General features: G+C 32.8%; 1 protein-coding gene across 2 annotated transcripts; it reads left to right on the top strand.

The window, feature by feature from the left end:
• The first annotated feature begins 7,836 nt into the window (after positions 1 to 7,836).
• On the top strand, positions 7,837 to 23,872 carry LOC147079811 (phosphatidylserine decarboxylase proenzyme, mitochondrial-like). 2 transcript variants are annotated; one of them, XM_085944452.1, is made up of 9 exons: positions 7,837 to 7,970; positions 12,281 to 12,339; positions 13,965 to 14,188; positions 15,143 to 15,203; positions 16,594 to 16,720; positions 17,661 to 17,769; positions 20,157 to 20,308; positions 20,479 to 20,648; positions 21,946 to 23,872. In XM_085944452.1, the coding sequence occupies exons 1-9, from the start codon at positions 7,954 to 7,956 to the stop codon at positions 22,323 to 22,325; spliced, it is 1,299 nt and encodes a 432-aa protein (XP_085800578.1). In that variant the 5' UTR covers positions 7,837 to 7,953; the 3' UTR covers positions 22,326 to 23,872. The 2 variants fall into 2 exon arrangements, with proteins under 2 accessions (XP_085800578.1, XP_085800586.1); XM_085944460.1 differs by having other exon boundaries at positions 13,968 to 14,188; positions 21,946 to 23,866.
• Positions 23,873 to 24,255: the final 383 nt, after the last annotated feature.

Consider the following 24,255-nt stretch of genomic DNA (forward strand, 5'->3'; position numbering starts at 1 on the left):
TATAGGTATTTCAGAGAAAACATATTGTGATAGGAATTTAAACTCTAATGCAATAAAACAGGTTAGATCGGTATTTCTCGACCTTTTTTGTTCCGGGTTCCCCTTTTCAGCTTAACATTTTTCTGTGGCCCCCATAATGAATAGTTAGTAGGTAGAAAATGGAAAAAATAAACATTACAGTTGTAAAATAAATATTAAATTTACAAATGGAAATTAAGATAAAAAGAACTTTTTATATACTTACCTAGGTAGCACGTTTTTAAATTTTCTGCTGAATCATATAAACTTGACAATAATTCTATGTATTAATAATTTAGGACATATAAGGCAATTGTCAACAAATCGTTTTTTTGCTATTTTGCAACAAACAAATATAGAATACTGAAATGTCATTTTGATTTCTATAGTAACGCACGTATATATTAATAATCTAGTTGCTAGGACCACCCCCTTAGCAACCAATAATAGTGGATTGGATTACGGATTTCTTCCGAAATAACTTTTCATACAAAACAGAATTAACTGAAAATGAATTCAATTCTACTTAAAGATGGCTAAAAGTATTAAAATAATGCATTGGCATCGTGTTCTGATATATTCTAAAAGTTTCAAATGTCTAGCTAGTCGCGAAGTTAGCTAAAAATCGATTGCAAGATTTGTACTGGATAAACAACCACCGGACAAACAAGAATACAAGCTAAAATAAACGTGGTAAAATGGTGCTGTCAAAGCCACTGAACTTACGAATAAGATAGAAATGCGTTATCATATTATTATTTGTAATTAAATACGACGCGCATTTTCAAAAATCATGTGATCGAAAAATCGCGTCACCACTATCAAAAAATTATAACAATTATTTGGCTGGTATTTAAACAAAATCATTTTCACTCATTTAGCAAAAATTAGCACTATCGCAATAATGCTTTTAGTCCAAAGAAGTGCTCAATAATTGAATTATATTATGATAGGTAAGTAGCTACGTAATAAATTTATATTTACTTAATTTAGTATGATTAGAAAGTTTTATGTTTACTTGTCAGCGATAAAAGAATAGGTATAGTCTGCATTTGTGACATCAATAATGTTGAGCTTTTGAAAGAGGAAGAATGCCTCGACTAAACCCAGATTCAACAAAAAAAATCTGCATAAAATCACAAAATACGATAATATGTCCGTTTTTCTCAATTATTGTTCATAGGAGCAATAATTGCTAAAATTAGTAAAGAAATTCAAACAATCGACACATTATCACATAATATTGGCACAGTTCATTAATTCTCCCAACCTAGGTAGGTACCTATAAGACCTAGACATACCACATAACTCAATTTGTCAAAAAACGGACATACTTTATTATAGGTACCTAATCATTTGTTTGCCATCTTACTACCACATAAAAAATATGTTGGAAATGCAATAAAATAAAATATATATGTGGCCTATCTACTTCACATTTTACTAGGCAGGTACTAGCCCAAAAAATAATAACCTTTGTTTTGTTTAATAGGTACAAAATTATCAGAATGATTTTAAACATTGCAACATAAAAACACGGCAAAAAAATGATTTGTAATAATTCTCCAGCACCCTTTTTAGAAAAATTTATTAGATTTTAATTTCTAACACGAAAATTTCGAAACACTAATGTCAGGTTTTTTTAGAAATCCAATCCCTAATGGAACTGTCAAAAAATTCTCGGTGTCCACCCGAATTCCGGAGAGGTGTAGGTCATGGCTGGGGAGGGCTGACAGGGCTCTAGCCTGGGGCCCCAGGCTGTGGGGGGCCTGGCGTGTCGGGTTGACCAGATAAGTGATTATACTTCTATTCTACTTCATGGCGATGAACATTTTCAGTTACTTATATAATTGTGCAATATATTTTTTGATTATTATGTGTCGATACTCGACAGCTCCATTAATAAAGTAGATGTATTAAAAATCGTCAATAATTCACTGTATAAGTACCCTTAATTTGAACTAAAACACAATTTGAAAACGTTATTGTAGTGTTTCACACTGCCTTTAATCTTAGCGGTAGGCAGGGGGCCCGCCAAATATCCTAGCCTGAGGGCCCGTTTCAGGATGTGGGGACCATGGTGTAGGTACACCGAGTGCAATAGACAAAAGACCGATAAACGATAAATTAGGCTGTGAAGTAGAAAAAGAGCCTATCGGACTAATTTACATTCTCCTCCTTGCCCCCCCCCCCAATATTAAATCCTGGGTGCGCCACTGCATACCTGGTAGCATCAATTAATTGAGGTGCCTAGAATAACTCACATTATTTAATTTTCTTATTTTTGAAGTTAGGAAAATCAGATCAGAGTGTACTTTTGGCGTATGACACATAATTTATTTTTTCACACGAAAAAAAACGCACTCGATTGGATTCGAACCACGATTGTTCAGTTATCAGCCGAATGCACTGCCTTTATGCCACAGTATGATAATGCAATCGTGACGATTATACAGTATAATATAGTTTTGAATTGTTCCGTTACCTAGGCAGCGAATTTATTATTATATGTATGAAGAATTGTTCCGTTGCTTAGGAAACGAATTTATTATTGTTAGCCAAAATAAAACAAAAACAACGAGAAATAATAAAATAATTTATTTAGTGATATAAGTTAAAGTGTCTAGAAATAAACCAACGGCACTCCAATAAGCTACCCTCCTTTATTCTAGTTTTTATTGATATGGGGCTATTAAAACGTCAATTCTATCTTATATTATCATACCTACTTTATTATTTGACAGATCTGAAACATGACGTCTCGCGCAATGATGTGTTCATAGCCGACCATAGTGACCATAGAATAAGGAGTATGGATTATTTTTCTTGGTGAAAAATATTCTTTCGCGTTGTGAATTGTTCCTACTTCTTTTCATATGTGATTAGTTGTCAAAACTAAGTTTAATATTTTTAAGTGTGATAGGTACGTTACTTTTGTTTGGTATTACGTAGTTTACATTTAGTTTATGTGAAAAATATTTTCTAACCGTTTGAATATTTTTGGTTGATGTCAATTTTGACTAATGCGGTGTGCGATTATTTTATTTTGTTACGCCAAAGAAGTATAACTTCTAATGCGCCTACATAAGTACACACACCGATTTTTTTTTTAGTTAATAATGCCAAGTGATCTTAATCCATAAATATATTTAAAAAAATAGTTGGATATCAAAAATCACTTTTAGGTCAATTATATTATTATGATCCTAAGGTCTTTCTAACGTACCTAGCAGGAATCTATATTTTTTCTCACACTGTCATGGAGTAGTTTAAATCAAAAGAAAGCGACAAAGTGAGATCCATACTTTTAAAAACATCAAATCGACAATGTCACTAATTTATAATCATGATATTTCACTACTATTTGGCGATTACTAAAAATAGTGCTCTGGTGTTTTTTTGCGATTTGATTTTTTAGTATTTGAATTATGATTTTAGGCGATCCAATGGCATTCACACCAAATGGATCTAATGGATCAAGTAGGTACCTACCTAGAAAACATCATATCATTATCTACAATATTTTATACTCATCATATTATTTTACTTGCATATCCCCGTAAAGCTATTTCAAATAACCAGGGGCGGCTCTGCCTTAAGGGTTCGTAGGAACCACCCCTACTTCGTTAGCATGTCAAAAATACATATCCGATATTTTTATCATTGTAATAATATACCTACTTAATTGCATGATTAAATAAACTATTTAATTTATTTTATCATACTAGGGAGCAAATCAAATGACCCCAAGGTGAGTAAAAACGCTCGCTGTATACCATTGTTCAAAACTGATAATGGTTACTCTGTTTTAATTATTATTAGGTATTAATTCAGTTATTATTTTAAGCACGCTTTTTTAGATGTGGTTAAGTAACGACTCAGATAATCATATTATTTATTCTAAAAATTGCTCATTACCTCATTAATAACACCATATTATTATAAGTAGCTTGGTACATAATGTATTATAATAATTATGAGAAAGTAGGTAGGTCCACCTAAAAAGTCGTCGAGCCGCCACTGCAAATAACCAATATACCCACGTATACAAAAAGGTAATCATAATTTTCATTGTCAATAGAGGCAATGATAGAGTTGCAGTTCTTTACGACGTAAAATATTATAGATTGGACTTTCCGAGAATAGTGAAAATAAAAAAAGGTCAAAAAGGCAAAAGTGTCAGATTTGATATTAGATTTATTTGAAAGTGCTGAAAACCACCAATGAAGTCTCTAGGAAAAGTGCCACCCTTAAGCAGACTTAGAATGCCGTCCCCTTTCATTTTTAGTTTCGTATTTTCTGATAATTCACGCTTCGTGGTAAAACCGCCATTGCTTTCAGAGGTTGTAAACTTATTTGTTTTCATTCTTTCATTCCACGCCCTTTATTACGTGCCGCCTCTATGCAACGTATGACCTGTTTACCTCCACGGGGTGTCACTTTAAACTCGTGGTATGTTGAAGTGTTAAGAAAAGAAGAGTATACCTATTATATAAGTATGTATGATTGATTGGCAGTGTAAATTGAATAATGGGACAAATAACGAATGCCAGCACGTTGAACGGATCAAATCAATAATAAATTGGTTAGGATCTTCGAATTGAAAATTAGAACAGCTCAGATACATACCTATTCTTCGATCCTCGGAAGAGAAAGTAAACAATACAGTTTTAATACATCTTCAAATATTTTCATTATAATTTCTTTCTGGAAATTATCCATACAATAATATTTTGAAGCACTATCGACTAGGTACCTACCTACGTTGAAAAAAGTATGTTATTCTTATTATAGGTAGGTACAGTAAAAACGAAACAATACATAATGCGGTTGGTCGATAGTGTGCGTGCGTATGGGGAGCCGTGATAAATGCCTGGCAGCCGATGGCCGCGTATTCGTACGTATACGTACATATACAATCGACGAACCGCATCATTGTTTCGTTTTTACTGTACCTATGTATTTAGATTTTCAATTTTACCATTCCCGCCCGATCGATAAACAAATCTCAAAATTTATTAAATAACTACCTACCCAGGTACCTACGTAGGATATTATCATCGATGTTGAAAAAAATATTTAAATTGGATGGGCAGGTTTTCAGTTCAATATATATTCAGGAATTTTTACGTAAATAAGAATATTATTATAAAATAATAAAATTCATATTCTTCATTATTTTCATAATATTATAGTTAGGTACCTATATTAAGTATTATAATACGAATAAACATAACTTGAAAACACCTCAGATAATATATTATACCTACTAGAGAAAAATCACATTTTCAAAGCTCAAATTTAATAGGTATCCTGGTCTTATACATTTATTAAGTACTGTGACGTAATTATTGTAAATGTGGAAAGTGGGTAGGTAAGTGACATAACAGTCTGAGTTAGATGGTAAGTACTATTATATTCTACTAATGCCTAGGTACAGTGGCGCACTCAAGATTTAATATTGGGGGGGGGGGGGGGGGCAAGGAGGAGAATATACATTAGTCCCATAAGCTCCTTTTCTTCTTCATATAATTATTTTTTACATATTTTCACAATACACGGTTGTATATTTTTACAGTTTCTACTAGTTTTTATTAAATTGGAGGTAACCGTTGAGCGTGTCATCAGCGACTGGCGGATTGGAAGTGACTAACAGCGACCATGCTGGAGATGTGCGCCTAGTATGCTAAAACATTACTCAAATAATATCGGCTGTGTTACCCGCTTGGTTTAGAAAGCTACAATATTTATGCCCAGTTCCACTGAAAAAAAATTGCCGAATGTTTATCGTCGATTTTTGGTTTTTTTATTGAGTTTCAAAATATTAATTGAAAATGGACAAAAAAAAGTATTATTGCATTTAACTTATACACAAACATACTCAACACAACACAGCCTAATTTTTCGTTTATCCGTCTTTTGTCTATTGCACTCGGTGTATCAACACCATGGCCCCCACATCCTAAAACGGGTCCTCAGGCTAGGACATTTGGCGGGTCACCTACCTACCGCTAAGATTAAAGGCAGTGTGAAACACTACATTAACGTTTTCCAAATTGTGTTTTAGTTCAAATTAAGGGTATCTACTTATTCCTACGATTTTTAATACATCTACTTTAATAATGGAGCTATCGAGTATCGACACATAATAATCAGAAAATATATTGCGCATTTTTTTTTACTATTAAAGCTAATTTATGATGTGTGTTTATCTCACTTATCTGGTCAACCCGACACGCCGGGCCCCCCACAGCCCGGACCCTCAGGCTAGAGCCCTGTGAGCCCTCCCCAGCCATGACTTACACCACTCCGGAATTCGGGTGGACACCGAGAGTTTTTTGACAGTTCCATTAGGGATTGGGTTTCTAAAAAAACCCGACATTAGTGTTTGGAAATATTTGTGTTAGAAATTAAAATCTTAGAAATTTTTCTAAAAAGGGTGCTGGAAAATAATTACAAATCTTTTTTTGCCGTGTTTTTATTTGTCTAAGCCCAAGGTATAGTTTATTGCCTTTCAATTTCAATGTTTAAAATCATTCTGACAATTTTCATGTTTGGGGGGGGGGGGGGCAGGGCCCCTTGCCCAAGCCTGGGTGCGCCACTGCCCAGGTACCTACGATTTTTCTGTGTGCGAAAGGCAAATCACTACTTTTTGGAGAGCCAAAAGAAGATTAATTTTTGCAGCATTTTGTATGGGAAATCCATATTTCTGTGTGGAATTTAGTAATTATTCAAATGCGTTTATTCAATTCACCGCTTTTCTCATTAGTGCATATAAATGGTCTATAGTAAATTTGGCATATTTAACTCATACTCCAATCGAGTACAATAAAATACCTACATTTCTCTAAATAAAGAACCAAAATTAAATCAATCTAAAGGACACCACTCTCAAATAAAGGATTGTCATTTAAATTAAAGGACGAACGGTCATCGACATAACAATATGCAGCAATTGGTAGGTACTAAAATGTAAACATAGAAATAATAATAAAAATATCATTAGGTACCTAGGTATAAATATGTAGGAATGATGAACTAATAATACAATAAGTAATTATTATTATTGGTGTGTCCATTTTTGTCTCTTCGTTGGTTCGGTTACCTAAAACCCAAAAATAACTTGACCAATTTTATAAATCTATAATTACGTAGTTAGTACTTAGGTACATACCCACCAACTTAATACCTAGACGTTGATTAGAAATTTATCCAAGGTGCGGGCAGAAAAGCGCGCGTTTAGAAATGGATCAATCAATAAGTGGGTAGGTACCTACCTACCTATATAATACGAATCAGAATATTAATTTCTTCTTTGTGTACTGGTACTTATCTGTTTTTTTAACCTTAATTAATTTAAATAATAAACATTCGCAATTGAATTAGGTGGGGAAAGGTAATATTATACACCTTATAATAATGAATATATAACATATTTTCAAACCGTACTGTATAAAATAATATCAAGTCCAACTCGACATAGGAGTACACGTAACCAATACCATGTCTAGTCCCGCTAGACATACAAGTTTTAATACCTAGGTTTTTCTGCTCACCCTTTAACTTTATTCAAGTAAAATAGTATAAATATTTAGCAGGAATGGCTATCTATTAGTTATAAAATTGTTATTGTCGTTGTTTGTGTGTAATGGGGATATAATTAGTCGTCTCCCAAATCGTCCAAAAATAAGTACAAAAATAATATCGGTCAACGATCAGCTAGTTTCTAGTATACCCACCCGTGTCCATGTGTCATTATATTATTTTGTGACGACATATTTTTTTATAAGTTGGCAACTTTATTTTCTGTATGTTACTGTACCTCACCTTCTTCTTGACTTACCGAATTCTTGAATATTGTGAAAATTGGCGTATCGGGCTGTCTTTGATCGCGCTGTTATTGTCATACTGTGATTAAAATATAACATTTGTGCCATGGAATCAACCGAACAGTGAGTAAAATATATTAATACTTCTGTTATATGTAAAACTATTCACCAAAAGTGTCGTAATAATGTATATATTTCCATTATTATTGTAGCGACGTTACAATACTGATTCACTTGATTGCTTGAATCAAGGTTTAAATATTGTTATTTTCATTGAAATTGAACAATAATAATTCGTCTAAGAGTATTATCTTATATTGTTGTTGTAATTATGTTTTAATATCTGTCATTTATTTGTGAATTCTTTCATGAATGTGCAAACATATCCTAATCCGCATTGTAAATTTGAATCCAGTGAAATTTTCATTGTCGAAAACATTACTTTTATGAAACAAATTTAAGGACGCTGTAAGTTATGTATTAAATAACAAACATTTTGGTGCGTTAATAATAATTCTATAGTTTAACATGTTGTAAAAGAAATTGCCTTGTTATATGAAAAGTGACGTTTTTTATAAAATTAACATAATATGCACTGCAAGTTCTGCACCGTCCACCCCTTTTGTGTTTACAATTTTTTATGTATCAGTGTTTAGTTAGTTTAAGTACCAACTACGTAAGATGTTTTTTTATAATATTACTAATGAGAGAATTAATAAATATGAGACATTTTCTTTTTATAATAGTTTTACATACTAAAACACCTAAACTCTCACAACATAATCTTATGTACCTAGGTACTATGTTTTTTTATTTATTAGGAACTAGGTATAAGCTTTCGTTTTCGTTACAAGTACAACATGGTTCTTATGTGTTTTATTACATAGAGATTTAAGAAGGAGTCTGTATTGATGACTACAATTAGATATTATATTGTGTTCTTATGTTATTTTTTTGTTTAGTTTTTCGGAGGTCAATTTGTAATTATGTTGTCTGCACAAAGCTCCGAGAGCCCATCACTCGTTTTCTAGTATTGTACAGTCGTTCTACTGTCGTATCCATGCAAGTTATGCGCATAGATTCTTTCCAATCACCGTGATTGCTGCGTTGGTTTTAAACATATCATCGATCTTGCTGCTGGTTGGAAGAGCGGACAGACCATCACATGTTCCACAACTTAATCGTCACCACATTTATAGTTTAAGGATCATCGGAGTATCTCCACTTCTTGTCCTTGGTCTTAGTTACTTCAGTTCGTATTCGATTCATTGTTCTTCAAACTTCGTGCTCCTAGATGATAGCTTTTTGACGGACTACATTGACAGGGCTGCGTAGTCGCATCTCTCACTCCATATCTCCCATTTTTCCACCTCAGGCGGTTTCAAAATCTCCCTGGGTGAGTGAAGGAAGCTCTTTCTAGATTGTAGGCATGATTGCACTGATGTAAGTCCATATACTTAGTGGATGATGTCTTTTGTCACACATTTCAGCTGTGTGATGTACATTGGCTTGAATATTTTTAGATAGACTCTCAGTGCTTCGTGGCCTGTATCTGTATGAGTTTTTTTTGATGTTTTTATGTTCCTGGCAAAGAACACAATCGGATACATCAATAAAAGATGGTTATAATAGAGACATAAAATTATTCATTTACGAACTGGACATTTTTTACAGGGGGGGACACATACAGTCCATCAAATTGGGTCGCCTTGGATCAATGTTTCTTAACCTTTTTACATCCGTGGACCACAAAAAAAAAAATGTTTTGCAGACCATCAACATTGGAATGAAATAATAAATATTTACATTTACACTGTTTTTGAGACAATTATAACAATTAAAATATAATACAACCACACTTCAAATGTTGGGTTTCTAGGTAACTTACGTAACTAAGGTATTCTTGAACTGCAGAAAATTTTTGCGGCCCACCCAAAAATCTTCGCGGACCGCCGTTAAGAAACTATGCCTTAGTTGACTGGGCCATGTATAGAGGATGGACGAGTAAGCATGACAAATAAATATGAAGCTGGAAGGCTAACAAAGACCTGGTCATCTTCGTAGCAAGCTCGAAACAGCTTTGGACTGACCTGAATGGAGACAGATGCTCGGTTGTAGCACCATGAAAAAGGAGAAAAATTATTACAAAGTTATTGTACCTATGAGTTTTTAAATCCATTGAATTCTATTGAAAAGAATTAGTTAAAGATAAAACAAATCTCATAGTCAATTAATAAATGATCTGAAATTCGTATCTATCAATATACTTCCAAAGCCAGTTACAAATATTTGAGAACTAACCCAACTAATAATAATATCAAAACCACAAGATAACCACAATATCAACATGTTGACTTTATGTATGACAATTATTAATAATCATAAATTGATAACATGGCAAAAATTGTTTTTAGTTGCAGAAGTTGATTTTTATTTTCAATGAAGGTTTTTCAATGCCTATTGGGCACTGCTTAGGGTCTTTGGTGTCTTGGTATTTTTTTCAATATCCTAGTCTTTGTGACTGACAGAATCAACCATCGGTTTGCTGTTCAACTAGGTTGTCCAGATCAGTAATCTTATAGCATACATACCAGAGGCGAAGGGTGGAGGTAGGCTGTTAAGATCCACCATAAATAGTGCACATTACACTTTGTTAGACATACATATTTGTTTTTATTGAAATAACACTTCAATTTACAGTTGGTGTAGGTTAGTTTTTAGAAATCAATTAAACCCTGCCTTAACCAAACCATAATAGTTTTGGTGTATTTTGGCCAATGCGACAAAATTGTGCATACTTTTCCATTCATACTTATTTGTTTTCGTTGGATTAAGGATACATATTGTTGGTTAATTTTTTAAATTCATAAAGCCCTGCGTAAACCAAACTATAATAGAAAACAAATATTATTCTATCTATAAAATATCAAAAGTTATGTATGATTTAATTGTATATTTTTCGATATTTTCTAGATAGACGAGTATTTTTTGACTATTATATTTTATGGCTTGGTTTTCGCAGGGTTTAATTGAAATTTAAAAACTAACAACACCATCTGTAAATTGTATTCTTATTTCATTGAAAACTAATACGTATGACTGACAAAGTTTAATGTGAACTATTTATGGTGGATCTTAACAGCCTACCTCCACCCTTCGCCACTGATACATACACAAGCAGTGAATCACGATTACAAAATTACCTGAAAAACCAGTTCACTATCGATGAACTGTTATTTTCATACAATTCTCTCTTTGCGGATATAATATTGTTGCATTTTTCTAGTTGGTATCAACCTCGTTTTGTGACTCATGTGTCATGTCTCTTACTGTTTATAAGAGAAAATAAATTTGAATCGGGTGGATACCTTAAACCTTTTTTTAATTTCTTCTTTCTAATAATTTTAAAATACCTCAATGAGAAGAGGAAGAATTGAAATAATGTTAAATCTTGTATATTCAACATTCAATAACAAAATTATATGTTAATTTTTCTTCTTCGCTTTCATGTCTTCATGTTTCATTTTCGCCTATGCAAAATCACTGATAAGTTCTCCAATCTCGGTTTAAGATACTTCTTTATACCTAATCCAGACCCACCTGTCCATAAATACTTAAATGAACATTGTATTAAAACTATTACTTGACACATTTATGGTTGTTTGTTATCGTATTAGGTTTTTGGGTTGTCACTGCATGTTTTTAGTTCTTCTTTCCTTTACGTTTTGAACTTGTTGCAGAGGCCATTCTTAAGAGATACTATATTTAGGTATACTAATAGGTGTAAGAATGTGAAAACCGCAAGGATATCAAAAAGGCATGTTTAACTGAAGGTGAATATGAATGTTGCTCTGAATAAAAAAGCATGTGAGCGAACACAATGTCAGCATTGCTGAACACGAAAGGGAAACAGGTCACAAATTTGATATTTTAGACCAAGATTAAGGGATATTTTTCACACTTATTAAAGATGTCCATCGAAATACATCAGAACATAAAGACTCTTTTTACAAGATCTGACATCCGATCTCTGGCTGTCGCAACTGACACAGTATACTATAACCCCCCTTTTTATTTTGCGCTGTGAACACTCTTCGCAAAACAGGTGCTAAATTGACACACGCACAATACGGTTTCATGTGTAAAAGTACTAGCTGCTATCCGAGTATGTGGACTTCAGCAGTCGACAATATTATATACATACCAGCTGTACCAATGTGGTTTTATCAGGTGTAATTTAACATTATTCATCAGTCTGTTACATGGGCAGTTGGCTGATATACTTGTCCTCAACATTAAATTTCAAGGCCTCTATGGTTGGTAAACAGTGTATGTAACCTTGTTTTTATCTCTATGATTTATTTTTTCCCTATTATATGTGGTCAATTCTCAATTTTAATTAGCCTGACTAATATTAACACATTTTTTTCCAGAGATAGACGGCCACCCATAATAAACTCCAAGGATTCATTAGGACCCAAGGAATATAAAGGTACAGAAGCAAAATGCAAAATACTATATAGAAATAAATAATATATTTTCTAATGACTACACGATTGCAATTAATGTGATATTTAAAAGGATTGCTTCCTTACATGCTGTCTCATTGTAATTATCGGTTTTTTTTACTACTATTCATTCTGTATCAATTATTAATGTTTACAATTCATTCTCATAAAATCTCTTAAAAAAATAACATTTTTTTTAGCCTAGAAGTCTAGTTTGCTAGTCGTAAGCAATGAAATGTTTCATCGACAAATAGTTTAATAAGATTGTTATCAGTACCGGCATTAGTGTATTATGATGTTCATTTTTCAGGTGGTGGCTATAAAATTACATAAAATTTACATAAAATGAAAACATTTTTCTCAAAATATCGAGTATGTTAAATTAATTTTAAACACACTGTTACCGGTAGCAGAACTTATTTATATTTTGTCAAGTTATCCCAGTCTGAATAAAGAACATATCAGCTTTTGTTCAGTCATCAATATTGGACCAGAAGAATGGAGTGGATACCAAACTAGAAGAATTCTGGAGGTGTAGGCTAGCAAGTCATTGGAAATTAATGGAATGACCACCAATTTCAAGGCAATCTATATTTTTTTGTGGGTTTAACTGTGAGAAGTCTTGGTTTTACATCCCCTTTATTGGACAGTTGACATGCATGATCCTTTTCTCATTTTTTTTTTTAATCAAAATAATTCTTACATAACATTATTTTTTTGGTTTTAAAAGCTGGCATCGTTTTTGACTGCCTCACGAATGGGTTTCCTAACCGTTTTTTTTTTTACGAGAAATGGAAAGACACTTGCTCAACCCATCAGGTTCATGCTCAGGGTAAAAAACAACATTATGTAAATTTGCCAGACAAGGGATCTGACCCACTAATCCATAATAATTATTAATATTTTTAGTCTTCGCTTTCCTCTCTTTCGAATGTAATTGAAAATAATAGTTGCTATAAATATTTTAGTACATACACAATGCCACTTTATTCAAATAACTTTCAATATTTAACAAAATTTTGCTTGAAAATATCACTTTTTTGTTTTCGTGTTGATTTAGCCGTTTTTGCTTTTTTTAAGTGTTTAATCGCCATCACATAAATAAATATTCATCGTTACTTTAATCTATGGTCATGAATATTTACTTTCTATGATAATATCCACATTATAATTTTGATTTATCTCAGACTTCTGGATATTCATATGAAGATAGTCCACACCTATTCTAGTGATCATTGTTTACATTTACATATCCATTGTCCCAGTTAAGTATTCATAATATGCCATCTTAGGAATATTTATGTAATAAGAATTATGTGATTCTCTATCCTTGTGTTTTCCAATAGCAACAACAATCTCAGTGTATAAAAAACAATGTTTCTTAAAATTTTCTTTTGAAACTAGATATAAGTTTCTCTTATGAATATTATAATGTTATAATTAATAATTAGTTGTGCTTTAAGAAAATGCTATGATCAAATATTTTTGATGTAAAGTAAACCATATTATTATTATGTTTAATAATTTTTCTGTTCTTATGTGCTCTTTTTTAATAGTAAATAGCCACTAATGATATAATTTCTAATGAGAATTTATTTTTTATTTACAGTAGCAACACAAACACGGAAACATCGTAGATTCGTGTCCGGCATTACATATTTACTTTTTACTACAACATTTATATATCTGTTTGCTGGACCATGGCTGGGTTGGGATAATACCATATTTCAACACGCCGTGTTGGCTGTATGCGGTACAGCCGCTTTTGTACAATGGCCCTTGCAGGAATCAATTCTGGTACTGTCTCCACATAGAAGGGAAAAGAAATGGCGGGTAAATACAAAAATGTTTCTTTCTACGTGGCTAATTTAGTTGAAGTTAAAAAATGTGGCTGGCACTTGATCACTAATCTTCAACAGATGTAATCGGTATACCTTCGAACGGCTTTATCAAGTATTTTGTGACTTGTTACAGTACTTTTTTGTTGAGTGGTGATTGAAAAAAAATCAGGAAAGGGTTTGTTCCGACAAGTGTTGTATGGTTCTATGATATTCTGCGCATTCACAATGCAGACCTCCAATTTTAATTTAGTTCCTGCAACCTCAAACGCGTACGAACAATCAAGGATCGATTCATGTCTGGAACCGCGAACTGCTTTCAAATGACTCAGGAGTGATCATCATGACTACTGAAAATAATCTTAATAGTGAATTGTTAATTAACCTTTATAACATGTAAATTATATGTTTAAAACATTATAAACATGTTTCGAGTAAAGCGTTATTCATACATGAGTTACATGTTTCAAATTCGATTTTTTTTAGAAACCGTCTTGGATTGGCATATGCCCACAAGGAATGTTAAACTGGCTTTCTGCAGTTTGAAAATTGCATACTGTAAACAAACCTAAAATAAAACTGTATTCTTAAATAAATTCGATCAATCAATTATTTTGTTTCAGTTTCCAATGCATAAAATCATTTATATTTAATTGTTTCCTGATAAAATCTGCCATTGAAAAAAATCTGTCGGAAAAGTGACTTTCCAAAGATTATTAGGTAGTTTTTTTTTTATTGTACTGCTATAGTGGACCAAAAGATAATGACTGGGATGTCATAGTGGCTATCTATGGAAATAAAAATCCCTCCGCTCTTTCACGTATGTAAATATACTCCCGAATCCCACTTTCACCCTTTACCCTGCATACATCCCAATGACATCACAGCGATGATCTTTTGGTTGGTCAATTTGGCATCACTATTTATCATCCGGCCTTTGTTTTTTCAGATGCAACTATATTGCTTGATCCCGTGGCGATTCTTCAGCAGATACTGGGGAAAAATAGCAGGTAACATATTTAATTTCGAATTGTTATATTTTCAACCAATAAGATTTTATTTCCCTTTTGTTACTCTCACAAGTAAGACGCATATCGACACCTATCAGTTAGGGCATTCGTGAAGAAAACTACATACAAAAACCTCATTAGCTACATAATATCATCTTATATTATTTATGCGAAATTAACTAAAAATGTCCCCTATAGTCATATTCCAAAGCTGTCAATATACCTAAGGGGATTTTTTTGATATGATATCATTGTGATTTTATGAAATTAGTGTAGGTTACGTTTATTCATATCATTGATTATAAAATCCACATAGTGCCTATCAATTTTACATTCATGATAATATTTTTTCCACTAATCAGATTATTATTATTGCTTTCTGCAATGATTATTACTACATCCTGCTGTAGTAATAGTAGATTTGAGGCATCGAATATCAAACACAGCCCAAGTCAGTTTCACTTTTTAAGTTTGGTTGACTACTTTTTCAAAACATAATATTTTATGTTTTTTTTCCATCTTTACAATTTCATATAGGTAGTACTGTAAATAATATTGAAAAAATAAAATTAAAGTGGCACCATTGACGATGCGCGGGTGTGTGGGACTGAAATGCCTCTTTCAATGTTACCAAGCAATACCACTACACTGCAAGCTGCTTTTATCGCAATCATGATGTCACTGTAAACAGATTTGCCTATACCTAGTTGTGTCAGTAATTCAATTTCAATATATGACTTGAATTGATGAAATTTTAGTGTAAAATAGTTAATTTTTATCGGGAGTAATTTCCGCAATATCTTTGTCCGTTTCAATGCTAATAAAAATGATAAATGCAGGCGCTAAACTGGTATTTATTTTACATACGTTAGTTGAACATTATACAAAATATGTGCTGAACAATATTCCGATATTTCATTCAAATGCTGCAATCTGATTGACTCTCAAAGACTTGGCCGTGTTTGATAATAGACGCCTCATGCATAATGATTTTTTTTACTAATAATTATCATTGCACTTGCTGGTGTGTGTTATTATAATAATATTGTTTCAGCCATGATGTAATACTAGACTTGCAATGAAATTCGTTCCGATTGTTGATAAGGCATTACGGTTGATTAAACACAGTGAATATTGACACTTAGAATGCATTTAATATATTATACACTTTTATTCTTGACTGCTGATTTAAAAAAAATTGATTGCATGGGATCAGCTTAAAATTAGCTAGATACGTATATTATATTATATCATTCTATAATGTCATCAATATTATGCTGATATGGTAATATTCTGCTGGCCTAGTGTCAATCATGTGTGGTGACTTTTTTTCAATAAACAATAAGTTCATTTACGGTCAAAATACTTAATGTTATTATTATCATTTTAGCTATACCAGTTCCAAGAAGAGCACGCCCACTAGTTTTTGGAGTGTACTGTAAGTTGTTTAGTGTGGACATTGGCGAGATGGAAAAACCGCTGGACAACTACCAATCTTTAACTGCTTTTTTCACTAGGTATAGTGTAAAACTTTATTTATCCAATAATGTAGGTAGTTAAATAAAATAATGTGAGGTTGTCAGCATTTATCTAATCTATATAACTTTAATTGTACTTGTGGGAATATATTTTCAACTTTATTAGGTCTGCTTGCAAAACCATTAGAAACCGCGTCATAAACTTTCAAAGTCGAGCAAAGACAACAGGTGTGTGTGTGACAAATTATTATTAACAATGGCATAAGGAATGTAGATTTCTCTACCCTCAATTTACAGGTTTTCAGGCAATCGGGCAATCATCTATTCAATTAAACCTACCGCGAGTTGCTGTTATTAGTCTCCCGCAAGCTTGGTGTTAAATTAATAATCTAATGTACCACAGTCAATAAGAAAGGTTGGGTATAATAAATAAAATGTGAAAAAATATGAATAGGTATACAAATAATTATTACATAGATGTATAAGCAAATTTAATGTGGTAGAGGGCAAAAATGTCTTCAATTCCTGAAGGTGGGTATACTTTACTATAGCACCTGTGTTAGCATGTCAACAAATCGCCATCTATCTGGTACTATATGAGTGACATGTCCAACCGTCATGTTGTCAGAAAATATACCATGGCCACCGTGATACATTGGTGGTGTTGCTTTGCTAGGAACATACATGGTATCACAAATTGCCAATAAAAACATTAATGTAACCAAATATCCAGCATTCTCTAAATGAAAAGATATAGATTTAGAATCAAATGGCGGTCAAAACATACATTTCAGTAAAATTGTTACTAACGCAATGCTGCATGCTGAATGACACTATGTAATTTTGCTTAATCGTTTGGTTATTGTCACATTCAATTTATCTAGTTGCCATTGTCTGTAGGTTTTCTTCTTCTCCACATTGTCTTTGATTTTTGATTTTTCAATAATTGCATACCTACTTACAATGTTTTTGTTTTCAGACGTTTACGTGAAAATGTAAGATTGGTTGACTCCTGTGGATTGTTGGTGTCACCATGCGATGGAACTGTCGTGCACTGCGGTCCCATATCTGACAAATACGTCAAAAAGGTATATACATACTATTTTGTATCAAAATGTCACGATCAGTTTGTGCATGCTTCTCTCTGTTATCTTAAGTTTTTTTTTTAATATGGCCTGAAATAATTCTGTTTTATTTATTGAAGAATAATTATTGTAATAATTGTATAATTGCAGTGTAGCTTCTGTTATTTGACCAATTTGAAAGAGCCGTATGTAGTTCCTTTTTATGGTATGGTGAGGCTATAGAGAAATTATTAAATATTTATCTCTTACAATGATTACTCAAATAAAATTACCATGTTCGCTTCTAAACGGAGCATATGGACCTTCACAGAATGGAGGTTATAGTAACTGTTCTTTGTTAGAATTGTTGTTAACAATTGGGCCCTTGCACTGAATGAAACATACAGTAAAACCTCGGTATTTCGAACGTCGTTAAATTGAAATTCTTAGAAGATGACGCATCGGCGTCGCGTAGTAACAGGCATGCACAGCTGACTTAGTTTCATTCATTATCAATCCACGGCCGCGCACCGCGTGCAGTACATATTATCATACAAAATTATCCATACAATAGAAAATAAATAAACGCGTGTATTCGTAATACCCATGTATTTCAATTAGTAGTTAGTCTCGTTGTTTTTATGTGGCTACAGACATTTTTTTATATTGTATACCTGTACCTGTGTTTATCGATAGTGTTTCGGACTGGCGTTTTTGTGACTGTGTTTTTCTCGTATTTTGCTTATTTACGACATTAATTTAGTGTTATTAACTCAAGACAGACTTTATTATTTTATATTTGTAATAATGGCTGATGTAGTTAAAAAATACATGTAAGGCTCTTACGATCGCCGAAAAAAATGAATTTGATTCATGATGTCGACAATAAAGTTGACAGCAAAGGAAAGCTGGCAATTAAATATGGCATACCAAACTCATCGTTGTCAATCAATTCCGGAAGTTGAAGAAAATATCTTGTTAAACCTGGCTAATTTTAGTGATTTCGTTTCGTGCGACAACGGATTGGTGACATCTGCTGTGCATAACACAGGGACCGCGGTAGTTGCGATGGAGCATGAACGTGATGACGTAGTTGATGATGCAATTTCGGAAGATGAAAGTGATGCCGATGAAACGCCTCCTTTGCCTCTGCCACCGAAAGTTGAATTATTTAACGCCCTTGACATTATATAGAGGCACGTCATGTCGGGGACATCAAATATGCCGCAACATATATCACATAGTTACGACCGGAATTCTAGACTAGATTTGATAAGCGAAAGTGAATTAAATTGTAAAATGAGACAATGAAAAATTGTGGACTACTTTAAGTGATTTATTTTAGTATTTTAATTAGTGTTTTATTGGGCACCTATGTAATTATACATATTGTCATGTTGAACAATGTGCTTGTACAAAATTAATGCGGGTTTGTTTAATTTCCTACTTTCAATGAATCTTTTCGATAACAAACTGTATCTACTTAATAGGTATGTTTTTACCTCTTTTTAGTGTTTTATTGTTTGTCCCATTAAAAATGTTAACATGACTGGCAATACACAATAATGTAATATTAGTCTATGGTACTGACAAACGGTAAATAGATGGCCACTTTGTTTTGATTTGGAATGTCAAAAGTACTAAAAGTAAAATTTCTTGTGGTAATGTAGGTGCATTTTTTGCTCTCGTGATTATTTTTTGTTGTGTTTTTTTAACCAGAATTTCTTCTGTGCAAATAGTAGCTTATATGGGGTTAGTGTTTTTATTATATTTGACGGGTTTTGTATGTAACTTAACCACAATATGGCTATCAATATATAAAATACACAAAGTAATCATTTCATTAAATGTTTTATAATTCATTTTAATAGATATTGTTGATATTGTGATTAATTTGGCGTTTGCATAAATAAACACAATGAATTTCAATACTAAATACCACTCTTATTTCGCTCCTACCAAAATTGCATTTGAGACATTTGGAGTTTTCGCGCCTTTTTTCGAAAATTTCGATTTATAGCGAATTTTGCTAATTCGAAATCAAATTTTCAGGGTCCCTTGAATTTGGAATTACCGAGGTTCTACTGTAGTTGGTTTGGGATTATGCAATTAGTAATAAATTTATTACAAATTATTTGTAGACTTAACAGAATGTGATTAACATTAATTAATATGCTTTAGGGTAAAGGTTATCTTTTTTGAAAGGCCATAGTAATTAAATAACTTACACAATTTTCATTTTGTACTTCTAATTTTATTTTATTATTTTAATTAACAAATTAAACACTAGTTTTGTGCTTTTGGATATTTTCAACTTATCAAAACGGATTCTAACTGATGAAACCGGTCATGTTTATTTTTAAAAGTAAAAGTGGAATAAGTAGGCATAACTTACATTTTCAACATTACAGGTCAAAGGAGTGGATTATTGTATTGAAAAGTTTCTTGGCCTGAAACTGTCTTTGAATAGTCTGTCTTGGCTATGCAACGATGGACGAGCTGCAATGAATTTGAATCGGTTGTATCAATGCGTACTGTATCTGGCACCTGGCGACTATCATAGGTGAACAAAATTTATTTAATAATAATATAATAAAAAGTGTCATGCAATTACAAAACAAATATAAGAAATGATCACAACATGGTTTAGGGTGAGGCATGATTCTACTGTACATGAAAATACTGTTTTAATTATTTCCCACTCTTATCATATTATCATTCTTTCGATTTCAGATTTCATTCACCGTGCAAATGGCAACTAATGCAACGATTGCACTTCAGCGGTCAGCTGATGTCGGTTGCTCCGAAGATGACAAGATGGCTGCCAAATCTATTAGCACTCAATGAGAGGGTGGTCTATACAGGAACTTGGGAACACGGCTTTTTTAGCTACACAGCAGTTGGTAAATAATTATTTAGCAAAATTTAGTAGTTATAAAGAAAAACATATTATATTATTGCAAATCGGAAGTTATTAAGTCTGAATTTGTATAACACATACAGTCGAACTTGGTTATTATGATAACGAAAATAGCGAGATTTCGGATGTAATGAGGAAACATTCGTTGACATTTTAGTTTATGATTTTCTCCATACATTTATTCACTTTTATAATGAGTTACTTCTCTGGCATACCAAGAAAATCTGTTAATGTGTCGATCGTTTAAAAACATCATTTTCGAACCTAAGCAAGAAAATCTGACCGGGCAGTTAACTAGACCGATGCCACCAGGATCGGATTACGTTTATGACACTAGTTAAGTGTCTAAGTACCTAATTGGTGTTTTCATAAGGTGAAAAAGTATCCATGCATAATATGGTTGAAATTGCATGTAAAAAATCAAAGCTTTGTGAAGTCAATAGGTACCTATCAGCGCCGGCAGCTCAGCACTTCATTGCAATAAACAACTTCTTTTGTAGTTTATGAATGTCATGCTTGTTTCGGGGATTTTTACGATGGTTTACAGATTTTTTATGTTATATGCTTAAATGGAACGTGGCGCGAAAAATGTTATATAACGATATGACGAGTAATGCTTATAATGAGCAAATTCAGTCGGTCCCATCTTCCTTGTAATTACCAAGTTCGACTGTAATTATTATTTTTTATACTGTCGATTACCTACTAATTCAGAACACTAAGATATTTTCCTTACGAAGGTTCTGAGCAACTCTATACTGAGTTTCGTGAACAGATATTTGCAACGGACACTGGGTGTGCGGTGGTGGTATGGCTTTAGGATTAATTAGGAGATAAGAGAGCGAAACTTGGAAACCTTTCTACACGCTGAGAGTGAAGAGACAACGTTAGACCTGCCTCGGCCACATGCTGCGTACGCCTGAAGAGAACTTCAACTTGGCTCGCCCCTTTTTTAAGCTAACCGGTGTCTTGGAAGGCTGCTGAATATTGTCTACAGAGTGTAGGTGGAGCTACGGGATGCTGGCATGACTTAGAATGACAAGACTGGGGAGTGTCGGAGGTGCCATCTGGTCTCAATATGCCCCAGTTAAGGGGCGGACATGGCCGAAGAAGATGTGCCATTCCATTATAATTGTATTATCTTTGACATCTTTTTGTTTGTTACCTGTTGTGTAATCTTATGTTTGATACTACTTAATGACTTGACTTTAATGTACCTGTAACCTATCATCGGCCTGTAACACTCAAAAAAATGATTTGAATATTTTTTTAATTCCTAGGTGCAACAAATGTCGGATCCATCAAAGTTCACAATGACCCCACTCTGGAGACTAACAAGGCTTGGGCCCCATCCAACGTGAATTATAACCGATTCCCATCCAAGTGCCAACTCGAAAGAGGCGAAGAAATGGGATATTTTTCAATGGGATCCACGATTGTACTGATATTCGAAGCCCCTGAGAATTTCCATTTCACCTACCACGATAACGACCGCATTAAATTAGGCAGTTGCCTCGGAGGCTTGGACCGCTTGTCCGGAACTCCTGATAGTTATCAGAGCTGTGAGGACATGGAAGATGTATCTGATCCTGAATGGGGTGAAGAGCAGTTTGATTTGGAATATGAATTTGGCGGGTCTGAGAAAGTTTTTGTAGCATAAATGAATTTCTAATTTATACAATATTGAGATCTGTATTGACGTTTTTCCATTAGGTGTCGAGGAGACACTTGTGGCAAGGCTGTGACTATGTATGTCAGTACTCAGGTACCAAGTATGAATAAGAGATTTCAATCATATTTTAATATAATATGGATTTGTGATATCAAAGCCGAATGAATGATTCATGCATTTATTTAGTGAGTGCTTCAGTTTACGATGGGTAAATATCTGATAGCTATATTGATAGAAACTCGTTTGAAAGAAATTCCATCTGTGGGTGATGAAGGAATCTGATTATTTAATAATTAAAATTTTAGTAAAAAAATTAGCTATTGATCAAAGACTTAAATTTTTAACATGTTTATAAAATTATGCGCATATTTCGATTACCTGTCCTGTTTTTTATAAATATCCAAAATTATATCTGCTTATTTACTGTATTATCCATCATAATGGTATTGATGGAAGCTTTACTGAAACAATATGTTATTCTATATTGATTTAATAATAGGTATTCAAGTGTTCAAAGAAGAAGTAATCCACATATATTAGGATGAATTCGACATAGAAATACATTTAACCCATTGGTGTCAATAGATTTAGTCAATGTTTAGGTTTCCAATCGTTCAGGTCAGATCAGACCACTTGTACGTAATCCAGTTACCAGGTTAGGATAAACTAAAATTACATTCTAATATTGTCACTGTTACCGGATAGATAAATATACTTAGAACATATCTTACATACACAACAATATGTAAAAAATAGTCTTAATTCAATGGAGTTTACTAATTGCAAATAAATTCTGTGTTGCACCTTCGTTGTTAAAAAAAAATCATATATTTATAGCAGGCCATGCCAATGGGTTAATTGATAATTATTTATATTTAGTTAAACATTTAGTAGCAGCACTGAAAGAAGTCTACTAAATAAGGTTTGTGGTATACATTTGATCTGTGACCAAATATTTATCATAGGAGAACCCTTTTATTTAATACTCAAATTATTATGTAGGTACTCTGCAAGACAACTTTATGATTTGGATGGCTTGCGTTATTGTTTATTTACGAAATAATAATTTAGCTGTCTCTAAATTATGTGACATTAAGTTTACCTTTAGTAATTCAATTCATAAGTGTAAGGTGATATTTCTGTGGTTAAAGTTCTTAAGTCAGTTTGGTTGCACCTCATATAATCGCACTTGAAATATCACAGTTTTCAAAACGCTGCATGTTGTAAGTGAGTTAATATTATTTATTTATTTTGTATTAGACTCTTATATTGTGTACTATTTGAAGTTTGAAACAATAATAATTATTTACTTACTACCTATTTAATATGACTTAAGATAAATAGCTCCCGTTATGTTTACATATATATTATAACCTTTTGTTTATTAACTTTTGTCAAAATGTGATATAAGAACTTTTACCCTGGACCACAAATTTTTTTATAAAAATTTGACAATAATATATTGCTATTTTGTGTAGTCCACATTATCATAATTCAAAAGTAACCTCAACTTTACTGTCTCTTTAGTTTTATTTAAAAAAAAATACTATATACTTTAATGATTTCTAGTTCTTTTTTCTCACTGCGATTGGCTAAAATTATTAACAGTTTTTATAAATTATTAACATAATACCCCGTTTTACTGTGCACAGTGAGAAAATGTATGGGGAAACATGTATTATCCTGCAGTTGGCAAGATTGCGTGCATGAATCAAACAAGTTTGGAAGCTTCTGAATTGTTCTGATTTTTTATGGGCAAGTAAGATCTGCGCCTGCGCGATATAACGATAATGGCGAACCTGCCGATGCCTGCCGGTAAAAAAACGAACTACTCATTTTGATGTTAACCAATTTTCAATACGTCCTGTTAAATAGCACCAAAAATGACAACATCGCGCCTCGCTTACTTTTGAAGAAT

This window comes from Rhyacophila brunnea, unplaced genomic scaffold, assembly GCF_057557595.1.
Source record: "Rhyacophila brunnea isolate RB1 unplaced genomic scaffold, BYU_Rbru_1.0 scaffold_1, whole genome shotgun sequence".
NCBI classification, from domain to species: Eukaryota; Metazoa; Arthropoda; class Insecta; order Trichoptera; family Rhyacophilidae; genus Rhyacophila; species Rhyacophila brunnea.